At 48.4% G+C, this 12,885-nt stretch overlaps 1 protein-coding gene across 1 annotated transcript in view; it reads right to left on the reverse strand.

The window, feature by feature from the left end:
* Positions 1 to 12,885, reverse strand: part of LOC126212838 (uncharacterized) — a 162,830-nt gene that overhangs the window by 125,388 nt on the left and 24,557 nt on the right. Inside the window, exon 2 of the mRNA XM_049940255.1 lies at positions 3,463 to 3,624. Within this exon, the coding sequence (XP_049796212.1) occupies positions 3,463 to 3,624 (162 nt within the window). The remainder of the gene's footprint in view (positions 1 to 3,462; positions 3,625 to 12,885) is intronic.

Here is a 12,885-nt window from a genome sequence, read left to right on the forward strand (position 1 = left end):
GGACAGTTAGTGATGACGGTAGCCCGACAAACTCAACCACGTGGTTGGCCTCCCACGGACGAAAGATACATAAAACAAGGAAATTTTAAGAGAAGGCGAAGCTATTACTATTTAAGAAAATAAAAGCTCATTCAGGCACAGCTGAAGGCAAACAGACATTCATACAGAAGCGAGTGCTCACTTCTCATCGACACCTTTGTGTGGCGCTCTTCCGGCGGATCCATTTACTAAAAGAAAAATCCGCCCTAGTTTTGCATTCCTTGCTGCGACAAGGCAAAGCAATCTTTCAGAGTTGAAAAGCGAGACCAAAAGCTAACAGCTCTCCTCTCGCCAAGTAACAACGCGCCACGTGGTCAGTCTAACTCACCCTTCTTCGACTGGAGCACAGCTGTGGACGCTTCCCGTACCGGCGGCAGACTGCCTCGCTTTTTCTTCTCCGTCCTCTTCCACGCTCCGCGTGGCTCGGAAAACCCAAAGACTCCATTTCCGCTACCAACCTAACGCACGTGGATTTCTCACAAGTAGCGCAAACCTCTTTGCCTACTTGACCACAACGAGAGTTGGCTATTCTGTACAACTGCTGCTGAATCTGTATGACTATTGCAGACTTTCTGTAGCAGACTACGCCATCCTCTAGCAACGACACATAAACACATTCATTCAATCACACCACTATGAGAGTTATAAACAAGGAACAGAAAGAGAAATGCTAGAGAAAATGGGCTACCGGACTAATGAAAGGTGGCTACAGGACCCTTTCAAGGTATCGATGTCGGTCGATGAGGCCTGGCACGAAGACGGCGTTCCAAAACATGCCAAAGGTGTTCTATAGGATTGTGGGTAGGACTCAATGTAGGCCAGTCTATTACAAGAAATTTACTGTGATGTAACCACTCCGCCATAGGCCGTGCTTTATAAATAGGTGCTCGATCGCGCTCAAAGACGCAATCGCCATTCCCGAATTTCTCTTCAACAGTGGGAAGCAAGAAGGTGCTTAAAACATCAATGCAGGCCTGTGCTGTGATACTGCCACGGAAAACAAGGGGTGCCAGCCCCCTCCATTATAAACACGACCACACCATAACACCACCGCCTCCAAATATTAATGTTGGCAATACACACGACCGGCCGCTGTGGCCGAGCGGTTCTAGGCGCTTCAGTCTGGAACCGCGCGACCGCTTCGGTAGCAGGTTCGAACCCTACCTCGGGTATAGATATGTGTGATGTCCTTAGGATAGTTAGGTTTAAGTAGTTCTAAGTTCTAGGGGACTGATGACCTCAGAAGTAAAGTCCCATAGTGCTCAGAGCCATTTGAACCACACGCTGGCAGAAGACGCTGGAGGAAACTGACAGCATGAATCCTTAAGGGCTGTGGATAAATCCATAAAATTACTAGGGGGTGGAAATCCTTTCTGAACAGCACGTTGCAAGGCAGTCCAGATATTTAGGGAGTTTGGTGGCCAACGCAAGTGTTTAAACTCAAAAGATTGTTCCTGGGACCACTCTGCAGCAATTCTGAACGTGTGGGGTGTCGTATTGTCCTGCTGGAATTGCCCATGTTCGTAGGAATACACAATTGACATGAATTGATGCAGGTGGTCAGACAGGATGCTTACGTGCGCTTCAGCTGTCAGAGTCGTATCTAGTCGTATCCGGAGTCCCACATGACTTCAACTGCACACGGCCCAGACCATTACACAGCCTCCACCAGCTTCAACAGTCCCCTGCTGACATACAGGGTCCATGGATTCACGAGGTTGTCTCCATAGCCATACACGTCCATCCGCTCGATACAATTCCAAACGGTACTCGTCCGTACAGGCCTCATGTTTCCAGTCATCAACGATCCACTGTCGGTGTTGACGGGCCAGGCGAGGCGTAAAGGTTTGTGTAGTGTGATCAAGGGTACACGAGTGGGTCTTCGGCTCCGGAAGCCCATATCGATGATGTTCCGTTGAATGGTTCGCATGCTGACACTTGTTGACGGGCCAGCATTAAAACCTGCAGCAAGATACGGAAGGGTTGCACTTCTGTCACGCTGAACGATTCTCTTCAGTCGGCGTTGGTACTGTTCTTGCGGGATCTTTTTCCGGCGGCAGCGATGTCGGAGATTTGATGTTTTACCGGATTCCTGATATACACGGTACACTCGTGAAATGGTCATCCGGGAAAATCCCCACTTCATCGCTACCTCGGAGATGCTGTGTACCATCGCTCATGCCCCAACTATAACGCGACCTTCAAACTCACTTAAATCTTGATATCCTGCCAAAGCAACAGTAACCGACCTAGGGACCAATGACCGTAGCAGCAACCAGTAACCGACCTAATAACTGCGCCAGACACTTGTTGTCTTATACAGGCGTTGCCGACCGCAGCGCCTATTCTGCCTTTTTACATATCTCTGCATTTGAATACGCAAGCCTATATCAGTTTCTTTGGCGCTTCAGTGTATGTTATGGGAAATATTTCAGATCCTGTCATATTAAATGACAAATGTTTCATTGCTATGTAAGAACATAATGTAAGTAGACTTATATTACTGCTATATATGTACAGTTATCATTTTGTAGAAATATATGTACATACAATCGTTTGTTCCTGCGTATCAAATGCCACTGGTGATGTGTTATTAACCCGAAAAACCGATTTTGGCAAATAAAATAGTTCTAATGTACATCATGGTGTATTGAAGACGTCTTTCTATAAACTTTGTTTCCTCTTTATCAGACGTGACGTATTTCTTATTTGCCTAAGAAATTACGAGTTCCGCGTTAAGACGGCAAACCAATTCAAGATCAAACCAGACAGGTGTTGTAAGTACTCCGAAAATAGTGCAACGTCGTCGTGCAACTGCGATTCTACCTGGATAAATTGCTACAGTTGCATTAAAAAGAAAAGGAAAAAACGTGGATATCTGCTTCTCTGTAATTAAACTAAACTCTGCCCGAACTGGTCATAAAGCCCCAACGGTACCGACCGGTCGCCGTGTCATCCTCGGCCAACAGGCCTCACTGTATGCGGATATGCAGGACCATGTGGTCAGCACGCAGCTCTACAGATTAAGAGACCGGAACCGCTGCTTCTCATTCAAGTACCTCCTCAATTGGCCTCGAAAGGGCTGAGTGGACCCCGCTTTCCAACAGCGTTCGGTAGACCGGATGGTCACCCATCCAAGTGCTAGCCCAGCCCGACAGCGCTTAACTTCGGTGATGTGACGGGAAGCGGTGCTACGACTGCCTTCTCTGGAAGTAATTAGCAATGAAAATACGCTAAGCGCCGCTTAGTGAGTGCTTCCTCACAATTCACCCAGTGGAAACGATATTACGACATTGTAAACGGCTTCGGAAGCAGGTGAGGTGCAGAGCTTAGCCGAATCGCCCCTTACATCGGACAACACGTGTGTGCTCCAGAGCTGAGCGACGCAGCACACAGGGAGCCGCGCTGCCGCCGAGCGCTCACCTCGCAGTCGTCCGCCAGGTAGTCGTAGCTGGTGGTGAACTCCCCCGTGTAGGCCGTCTCGTTGGCAGCCTCGTCCAAGATCAGCGACACGTTCACCAGCATCCCCGGGTATTCCCCGTCGTCGCAGGCGCCAAAGTCCACGGCCTTCATAGCGTACGGGCCCTGCCGGGCACAAACAATACATTGCAAGGGGTCTTCAGGCACTCGTGTCGACACAACGAATGTTGTCCTGAAACCAAGAGCTGACAAAACAATACGTTGGTGCTTCATCTACACTAATATATAGGATGATTTCTGCACCATGTACAAGCTCTAGGGGTTGACTGAACAGAGGATACAGACCAGAAAACGTCTAATTAACTTATGCCCGGAAGTGTATGGTTTCTATGCTAGAGGCCATTTACTCAACCGTACGAGGGTCGTTCAATAAGTAATGCCCTACATTTCTTTTCTCACAACGTATTTGTTGTTAAGAGTCAGAATTTGGTGACACTAAGAGAGCGATTATAATTAAACTTTCAAAACGCTGTAGAAATAACACCTCTGGTCACAATTACGTCAATTTGCAACGGAATATTATCGGAAAAGGAGGAAAACGTACGGCAGAAGAAAAAAAATTGTGTGAAGATTGATCAGTAGATGGCGCTGTATGTGTCAGAATACGTAAATGAAAACACCTGCCATGCGCACGACCCAGTGAAGTCGGTGTAAACACGCCGGGTGCACGGCTTTTCCTCCTTCCGCATCTGCAACGTTCGCCGTGACTGTCTCAGTGCAGGATCACGCTCTGCTCGTAAAGCTGCGTTACAAGAACGATGGCTGTGCACACGTCGCTCTGCAGAAGCCACAGCAGTGCAGGAGACGAGTGGTGGAGTGCAAACGTGTGGTGCACGGAGAACTGCCCGAACGTTGGGCGTACCCGTGAGCACGGTGCGTAAAATCCTACGAAACATTCTTCCTTGCTATCCATTCAGAATTTCCCACGTGCCCGAGTTGCTTCCTGTTGACCTGCCAGCAAGAGAGACCTTTGCTTTAGAATTTCTTGCTCGCACGGAAGTGGGCAATGATTGACCGTGGAAGATTTTGTGGACAGACGAAGCCCACTTTCATCAGACAGGATATGTCAGTACACAGAATTGTCGAATATGGGCAACGGAAAATCCACACGCAAACCAACCAGTACCACTTCATGCTGAAAAGGTCTCTGTGTGGTGCGGGTTTACGGCATCGTTTTTCATAGGGTCATAATTTTTGGAAGAGACAGGTGCTTCCAGTCCTGTTACCTGTACCGTCACTGCTAAGCGCTACGCGTGTGCCGGCCGCGGTGGTCTCGTGGTTCTAGGCGCGCAGTCCGGAGCCGTGCGACTGCCACGGTCGCAGGTTCGAATCCTGACTCGGGCATGGATGTGTGTGATGTCCCTAGGTTAGTTAGGTTTAAGTAGTTCTAAGTTCTAGGGGACTGATAACAACAGCAGTTGAGTCCCATAGTGCTCAGAGCCATTTGAACCATTTGCTACGCGTGTCTTTCGCGCAACCACTTCATACCAGCTCTCCAACAGCGTGGATCTGTGGACGAAATCATTTTTATGCAAGATGGCGCACCTCCGCACACTGAAAATCCAATTAAGCAGCTGCTGAAGTGCCATTTCGGAAATGCTAGAATTATCAACCGCCATTTCCTTACAGCCTGGCCGTCTCTAGCACCTGATCTTCATCCGTGTGACTTCTGGCTGTGCGGCTGTCTGAAAGATGTTGCGTTCAGTGTTCCGACTGGAAACTTAGCTGCACTGAAGGCACGCATTTCGCAACACATTCTGAACGTGACCCCGGAAACACTTTGAAGAGTTGTGGAACATGCTGTTTCTCGATTTCAACTGAAACGGTGGACAGCATATTGAACACGTTTTGCACCAGTCACAAGGAAATTAATAATCCGATTTCATTATGATTGGTGCTGTTTATGCGGTTATTGTCCTCAGGACAATTACAAACTGATTTTTCCCAATCCATGTGATATGACCTTGCCTTGGTGGATGGGCTTACGTAATGAACAGTATGACACCTATACACCCATGCACATTGAGCAGTACACTTTGTTTGACGTCAAACCCACACCTTAGGCTTTGTTGTATGATTCATTTGTAGTCAACCTATATTAAACAATGGCGCTTACAGCGCCATTTATTGCTACATTCTGTAACTATTTATTTTTCTTCTACAGTAGGTTTTCCCCCTTCTCCGTTAATATTCCGTTGCAATTTGACCTTATTCGGACCAGTGGTGTTATTTCGAAAGTGTTTTGAATGTTTAACTTTAATTATAGTCCTACTTTTCTACATAGTCTCCATCACGTTCTATGGCTGCACGCCATCGTTGTGGAAGAGCATGTATTCCCTGCTATTAAAAGCTCTTGTCCTGTAGGCGTAGCCATGTTTTCACTGCATGACTGACACTCTCGTCATCTTCAAAGTCTGTACCCCATACAGAGTCTTTAGGCGGCCCAAAGAGATGCAAGTCCGAGGATGCCAGGCCTGGATGCGACAATGAACCCAATTTGGCGATGTTTTCCCGGGTTCTTACACTTGTGTGTGAGCGTGCATTATCGTGTTGGAGCAAGGTTGATACTGGATTCTTGTCCGATCGAACACATTCGAAGCGGTTCTGGAATTTATTCGAAGTCTTCACGTACGCCTCTGAATTGATGGTTAACCGTCTTGGAATCACATCCACGAGAATAACATCATCAAAATCTAAGAAGACTGTCACCATGACTCTTCCAGCAATGATGGTTGTCTTGATTTTTTTCTTTTTTGTGGTGAATGAGGACGATGGCACTCCATGGACTGCCTTTTTGTTTCCGGCGCAAAGTGGTGCATCCAGCTTTCGTCCCCTGTAACGATCCATGACAGAAGTGCGTCTCCGTCGGTTTCTAAACGCTCCTGCAATTCAGATGAAATGGTCTTTCTTTGAATCTTGTGGCCCGCTGTGAGCATTCGTGGAACCCTTCGTGAGCACCTCTTTGACTATCTGAGAGTCTCCATCATTGCAGACGCACTTCCAATGCTGACCGACAACTGTAGAGCCAGTTGTCGAGTTGTGATGCGTCGGTCGGCACGAATAATGGCATCCACACGATTCAGCATGTCTTGATCATTGGCTGCTACAGGACGTCCCGAGCGGGGCTGATCGTGGAGCTCTGTTTCTGCATTTCCCGAGGCTCTAACTTTCTTCACCCATCACCCAACTGTACTCCTATGAACTGCAGCATCGCCAAACACTGCAAACAAATGTTTATGGATGTTCACCACGGTTTCTGTTTCTGCACACAAGAATTCAATGACAGCACGCTGCTTGTAACGTGGGTTGTATGTAGAAGCCATTTTGACGCTGTTCTACGGCTCTGCCACTTGCCAGAACAGTTCGAAACCTCCTGGCGCAGGGAACAAACATCAAATGTGAAGCACCCACTAGGACGTTTGTCTGTGTATTTTAAAAATTTTAAAAAAATGTGGGACGTTAGTTACTGAACCACACTCGTACATTGTTGCAGAGACTGAGGTATAATACGGGCTGTCGCATGTAGCCACAGTTACAAAATGTGTTGGAAACGTTTCCCATGTGCCTCATCTCATCCGTGTACGCGCTGCAGCGTGCTCTATGTGACACGTCCGCACTGGCCAGGCTGCACCCGGACAGTGTCACAGGCAGCACGGATACACTGCTCCAGCGTCTCCACATCTGGAGTGGGCTCTGCCTACATGATGCTACTGAGATGACCCCCTAACCAGAAACCGCACGGGTTGAGGTCCGGTGAACGAGCAAGCCATGCGACTGGAAGCACCCCGCCTCGATGTGACCCACCGACAAGGGAGGACAAGAGTGAGACGCGTCCGGGCGTTGGCGGCGATGTTAGCTGGAGCATCTGCACGTAGTAGCCGTATAATCCTTCGAATCATCAACGGCACTTCTTCCAGCAGGGGGGATAAAGTCAGCCACAAGAAGTTTCGGCCTGTTATGTGTCTTGGAAGGATGATCGATCCCAAAATACGGTCGCCAGTTATTCCGGCCCACACATTCCGGTTACACCGATGCTGGTCATTCGCTGTCACCATACCCTGCAGGTTCTGCATAATATGCCACAGATGACTGTCCCGAAAGTTGATGATGCCACTCCGCGTAAAGGTGGCCTCATCTGTGAATAGGATGGATGACACAAATCCCGGAATCGTGGTTGCCAGTCGGAGAAACCAGTGACAAAGCTGATCCCGACGTGGAAAGTCTGTCGCTAGTAAGCCCTGCACACGCTGTAAGTGATAAGGGTAGCAACAGTTGTCATCGAGAATGTCCCACACGGTCGTCTGACGCACCCTGTAATGGAGGGGTGGGGGGTGGGGGGGGGGGCAACTTTATGGTACGGACACGGCAGTCGCCCTCCACAGCGTTAGTCACATTTTCCTCCAAGTCTGGTGTCCAAACATTTGGGGTACGTCCTTCATGATTTCTAACTTCCTGAAACGACCCCGTCTCAGACAAACGGCGAAACACTGTTGCAAACATTGAGAGCTGTGCCAGAATGAGATTTTCGCTCTGCAGCGGAGTGTGCGCTGATATGAAACTTCCTGGCAGATTAAAGCTGTGTGCCGGACCGAGACTCGAACTGGGGACCTTTTCCTTTCGCGGGCAAGTGCTCTACCAACGTAGCTACCCAAGCACGACTCACGCCCCGTCCTCACAGCTTTACTTCTGCCAGTTTCATTGAGAGCTGTGGTTGTTGGCGGGAACAGATCTGATACAACGTTACTTCCAGCAGCCCGCTGCTATTTGCCTTTCCGTAAGTAGACACCATCTCGGCAAGCTCTCGATTCGAATATAGGAGCATTGTGAATAACGCTCCATCACGTCCACTACAAGGGGAATCAGCAAGAGGCTGTGGCTTGAGAGGGCGCTACGGCATGACATACGAGGAACAGTACCACCCTCTAGGAGGAAACCACGCGTACTGTGGCTGCATGCTACAGTGCGTATTAGACCGCATTATCTGTAACAAAATACGATTCAGTAAGTGGCCTCCAGCATCGAAACCATGCCTTTCCGTACATAAGTCCGTTAGACTATTTTTTTCCGTATCCTCTCATCAATCAATCCCTAGAGTTTGCACATGGTGGTAAGAATCACCCTATATAAAGGAGAAACGTTGTTTAACATTGTTCCCAAAATCTCTAATAGTTTACCTGAAATTTTTACACAAGGCTCTTATAAGCGATTGGAAGAACATAGGCTACACATTTTCTTAAACAACAATGCACATATTTTTCTGTTAAAACCGAGTCTGAGAAAGAAAGAAAGAGCTGTTCTGTGTTATGAAGAGTGTGGCTTCGACTCCTTTCTGACAGATGGCTTCTGTTACGGTAGCAGAATGTTTAAACCATTATAAAAAAAATTTATCCCTCATATATTGTTTCTCAGGGAATATAATTTTAAGCAATACATGTCTACCGAACAAAGTGCTATTTTGTTTTCTTCCACGAAGTCGGATTTCACATAAACTTGTATGATCAGAAATTTGTATTTCTACCTTATAGGCTTGTTATTGGAATACGGTTATGCAGTGTGAATCATCCTAAATTTTGTAATGCCATTTGTCCGTGGATTAAGACTGCGATGTAATGTCACTGAAGATGCTCCCCTCACATATCAAGCAGCTGCAGAGGTCTCTCCTGTACCCCAGATACCAATCATCGTAACCGATCTATCCACTCATTTTAAGTCAATCAACATTTATTTTGCAATAACAGAGAATGCTCACGGTCTGGCATACAAGTACGTTGGAACGGATCTACGATCAGAGTGTTTGTACCGTCGTGAACTGTATGTACCGTTTCACTGACACTTGGCACACAGTAGCACAGAAACTAAAATTGTACTCTGTAGTATCAGGGCATAGGGTACAACAACTATTGTACAAACAACAGTACATAAGTGTACAGGGTGAAGCGAAATTCGCGCTCTCGGGCTTCGCGGCCCACCACATGTACAGTAACTACCTCTGTCAACACATACATCCAGCGCTGTACAGTTGGTGGTTCTGGAGGCGAACCACGGCCGAGTTCTACCGGCGGTGCCTGAAAGGCGCACTCGACGCACCAGCAGACGACCAGCAGTACCTGCCGCGACTAAGGAGAACCGAGGCGAAACTCCTTCAAATAAAGAAACAATGAGAGGCGTCCTCACCAGAAGAAAGACGTATGGCGAGGTGGATCAAGAGCCGCTCACCGTGCACCACCTAAATAGGGAAAGGGAGAGAGCCGCAGGAAAGTGCGTAAGTGAGCTGCAGGACAAGCAGCGGCAGACGCTCACGACGGAAACGGAATTAACAAAACACATCGAAGGCTATTTCCGAGACATGTTCCGTCGAGAAGCGACAGACGACGCGGCGACTGCTGGAATTCTGCAGCAGACGAGGAGCGTGCTGACAGGCGCGGACAGGGCGCTGTTGACAGAGAATGTCGACGAGGACGACACAGAGACGATGGAGACCAGCGCCAGAGCAACAGCACCGCCCGCCGACGGCATCCCGCTCCAGTTCTGCCCCTCGTACTGGGACGTACCGGGAGTGCAGTTCACGGAGATGGTGAACGAGATACTCGATGGGGCGCAAATTCCACCTGGGCTGGCCGAAGGGACCGTAACCCCCATCCCTAAGAGGAGAGCCGCCCGCCGCATTGAAGAGTTTCGCCCGACTACGCTCCTCAACGCTGACTATAAAATAATAGCGAAATGCATCGCAAACAACCTGAAATCGGCGACTAGGAAAGTCATGAGTCCGTGGCAAACATGTGCGGTACCAGGGAAAATATATATTTGACGCCACATGCACCTACAGGGATATAACAGCACAGGCAGCCACCACCAGAGGCGCAGGTGCCATAATTTCGGTGGCCTTCAACAAAGCCTTCAACAGGATCGATCACAAATACCTCGTAGAGACACTAAACAGACTCGGGTTTGGGCAACAATTCATCACAATCATCCAGAAGATACCAAGTACTGGGAGATCGACAGTAATAATCAATAGTTGGGAAACAAAACAGATAAAACTGGACAGATCCGTGAGGCAAGACTGTCCATTGTCAATGGCTCTATTCGCTACAGCACTGGACCCGCTGCTGCGGAAACTCACAAATGACATCAGAGGATTCTCTGTGGAAGACAAAGCAATAGCATGTATAGCCTACGCTGACCACCTAGGCATCTTTATTGAAGATCAGGAAGATATTGGCAGAGTAGAAACCATCATGAACACATTCCAAAAAGTGTCAGGCGCCCAAACCAACAAACAGTGCTACTGCCGATAGGGAATCAACGACTCAAACCAGACAGGCAGTGGTACAAAATAGCATGGTACCTGACGCAAATCCTGAGCATCCCGGCCGAAATTGCGAAAGCACTTAGGAGCGTAGTGTACTACCTGTTGTGGCGTCGAAATATATTCAAAGTGGCGCAAGCAACGTGCTCGCTGCCAACGAAAGAACGGGGCTAGGTTGGTTGGTTGGTTGGTTTTGGGGAAGGAGACCAGACAGCGTGGTCATCGGTCTCATCGGATTAGGGAAGGACGGGGAAGGAAGTCGGCCGTGCCCTTTGAAAGGAACCATCCCGGCATTTGCCTGGAGCGATTTAGGGAAATCACGGAAAACCTAAATCAGGATGGCCGGACGCGGGATTGAACCGTCGTCCTCCCGAATGCGAGTCCAGTGTCTAACCACTGCGCCACCTCGCTCGGTAGGGGCTAGGTCTAGTTGATATAAAGACCAAATGTGCAGCCCGTCTACTAAAACGAACTCTCGCCATCCAGGACAATAACCCCGACAGCGTCACAGCCAACATCATTGCAGGATACAAGCCAGCATCAGAAGAAGCGCCGGTCGACACGAGGCAGAATGCGACACGTCAGGCTGCACTACGCCAACAAAAGTTACGTTCTGGGCACCGTGGCGAACCCCAGCCACAGAACAGCCAAGAGAATACGCTAGGCCCTCAGGGGGAAGCCGGCAAAAAACATAATTGAACACAAACTGCCGCAATACAATTGGAAACAAATATGGGGAAACGTCTGGGAAAACGTGTTGCCTAAACATGCGAAGGAGACATGGTACAAAATAGTCAACAGAACGGTACCAACCAGCCAAATACTAGCGGAGATAAAACTCGTCGCAAGTAACAAGTGCGACGTATGTGCCACGACCGACAGCCTCGAGCACCGATTCACCTGCGGGAATGCCGTCAACATATGGGAAGCGTGCCAGCAGATGGTGGTCCACATCGACAGAACGTGTAAGTGAGCTGTTTAGGTTTTTATGTTGGTAACGCCACGTAGCGCTCTGTATGAAAATCACTGGCTGTGCTGTGTGCAGTCTGTGGCTGGGTGGCATTGTTGGAATTTGCTATTGTAGTGTTGGGCAGTTGGCTGTTAACAGCGCATAGCGTTGCGCAGTTGGACGTGAGCCGCCAGCAGTGGTGGATGTGGGGAGAGAAATGGCGGAGTTTTGAGAGCGGATGATCTGGACGTGTGTCCATCAGAGACAGTAAATTTGTAAGATTGGATGTCACGAACTGATATATATATATTATGAGTTTTGAACACTATTAAGGTAAGTACATTGTTTGTTCTTTATCAAAATCTTTCATTTGCTAGCTATGCCTAACAGTAGTTCGTGACTTAAGTAGTTTGAATCTTTTATTTAGCTGGCAGAATTGGCGCTCGCTGTATTATAGTAGTTCGAGTAATGAAGATTTTTGTGAGGTAACTGATTCATGAAAAGTATAAGTTATTGTTAGTCAGGGCCATTCTTGTGTAGGGATTATTGAAATTCAGATTGCGTTGCGCTAAAAATATTGTGTGTCAGTTTAGTGATGATCAGAATAGGTAAAGAGAGAAATGTCTGAGTACGTTCAGTTTTGCTCAGCTGTTTGAAAATCAAATAACGTAAGGGGTTTATCAGCACAATCATTCATTAATTTTTCTAAGGGGACGTTTGAAACGGCGCCGGGAAGCACCACAGTGGAGGCGATCACCGCCCCAGGCTGCAACCCACTTCCACGACCCAAACGACTGGCGACTCTCTGCATCCTCGCCATGACAGCACACGCCATCGTAGCTGGTCTTCCTGGTGGACCTCTGGGAGGAGAACGAGACGCCCAGCAGCACAGGCGCTACCGCGAGAACTTCACAAACTTGCTGCAGATTCCACAGCAGACAGCGACCGCCAGAGTCCTCCCCAGCCTGTGACCTTCAGCACCGCCATCAGCCACCTCACCTCACCACACTCACCACGAGAAGAACGAGTGCACTGACAGTGATTGAGTGCAACAGAAAAGATAAAGTGCATTCTGCTCTCGCCTCAAATAGTGAAGTATAGTAGTATA

The sequence above is a fragment of the Schistocerca nitens genome, chromosome 11 (assembly GCF_023898315.1).
Source record: "Schistocerca nitens isolate TAMUIC-IGC-003100 chromosome 11, iqSchNite1.1, whole genome shotgun sequence".
NCBI lineage: Eukaryota > Metazoa > Arthropoda > Insecta > Orthoptera > Acrididae > Schistocerca > Schistocerca nitens.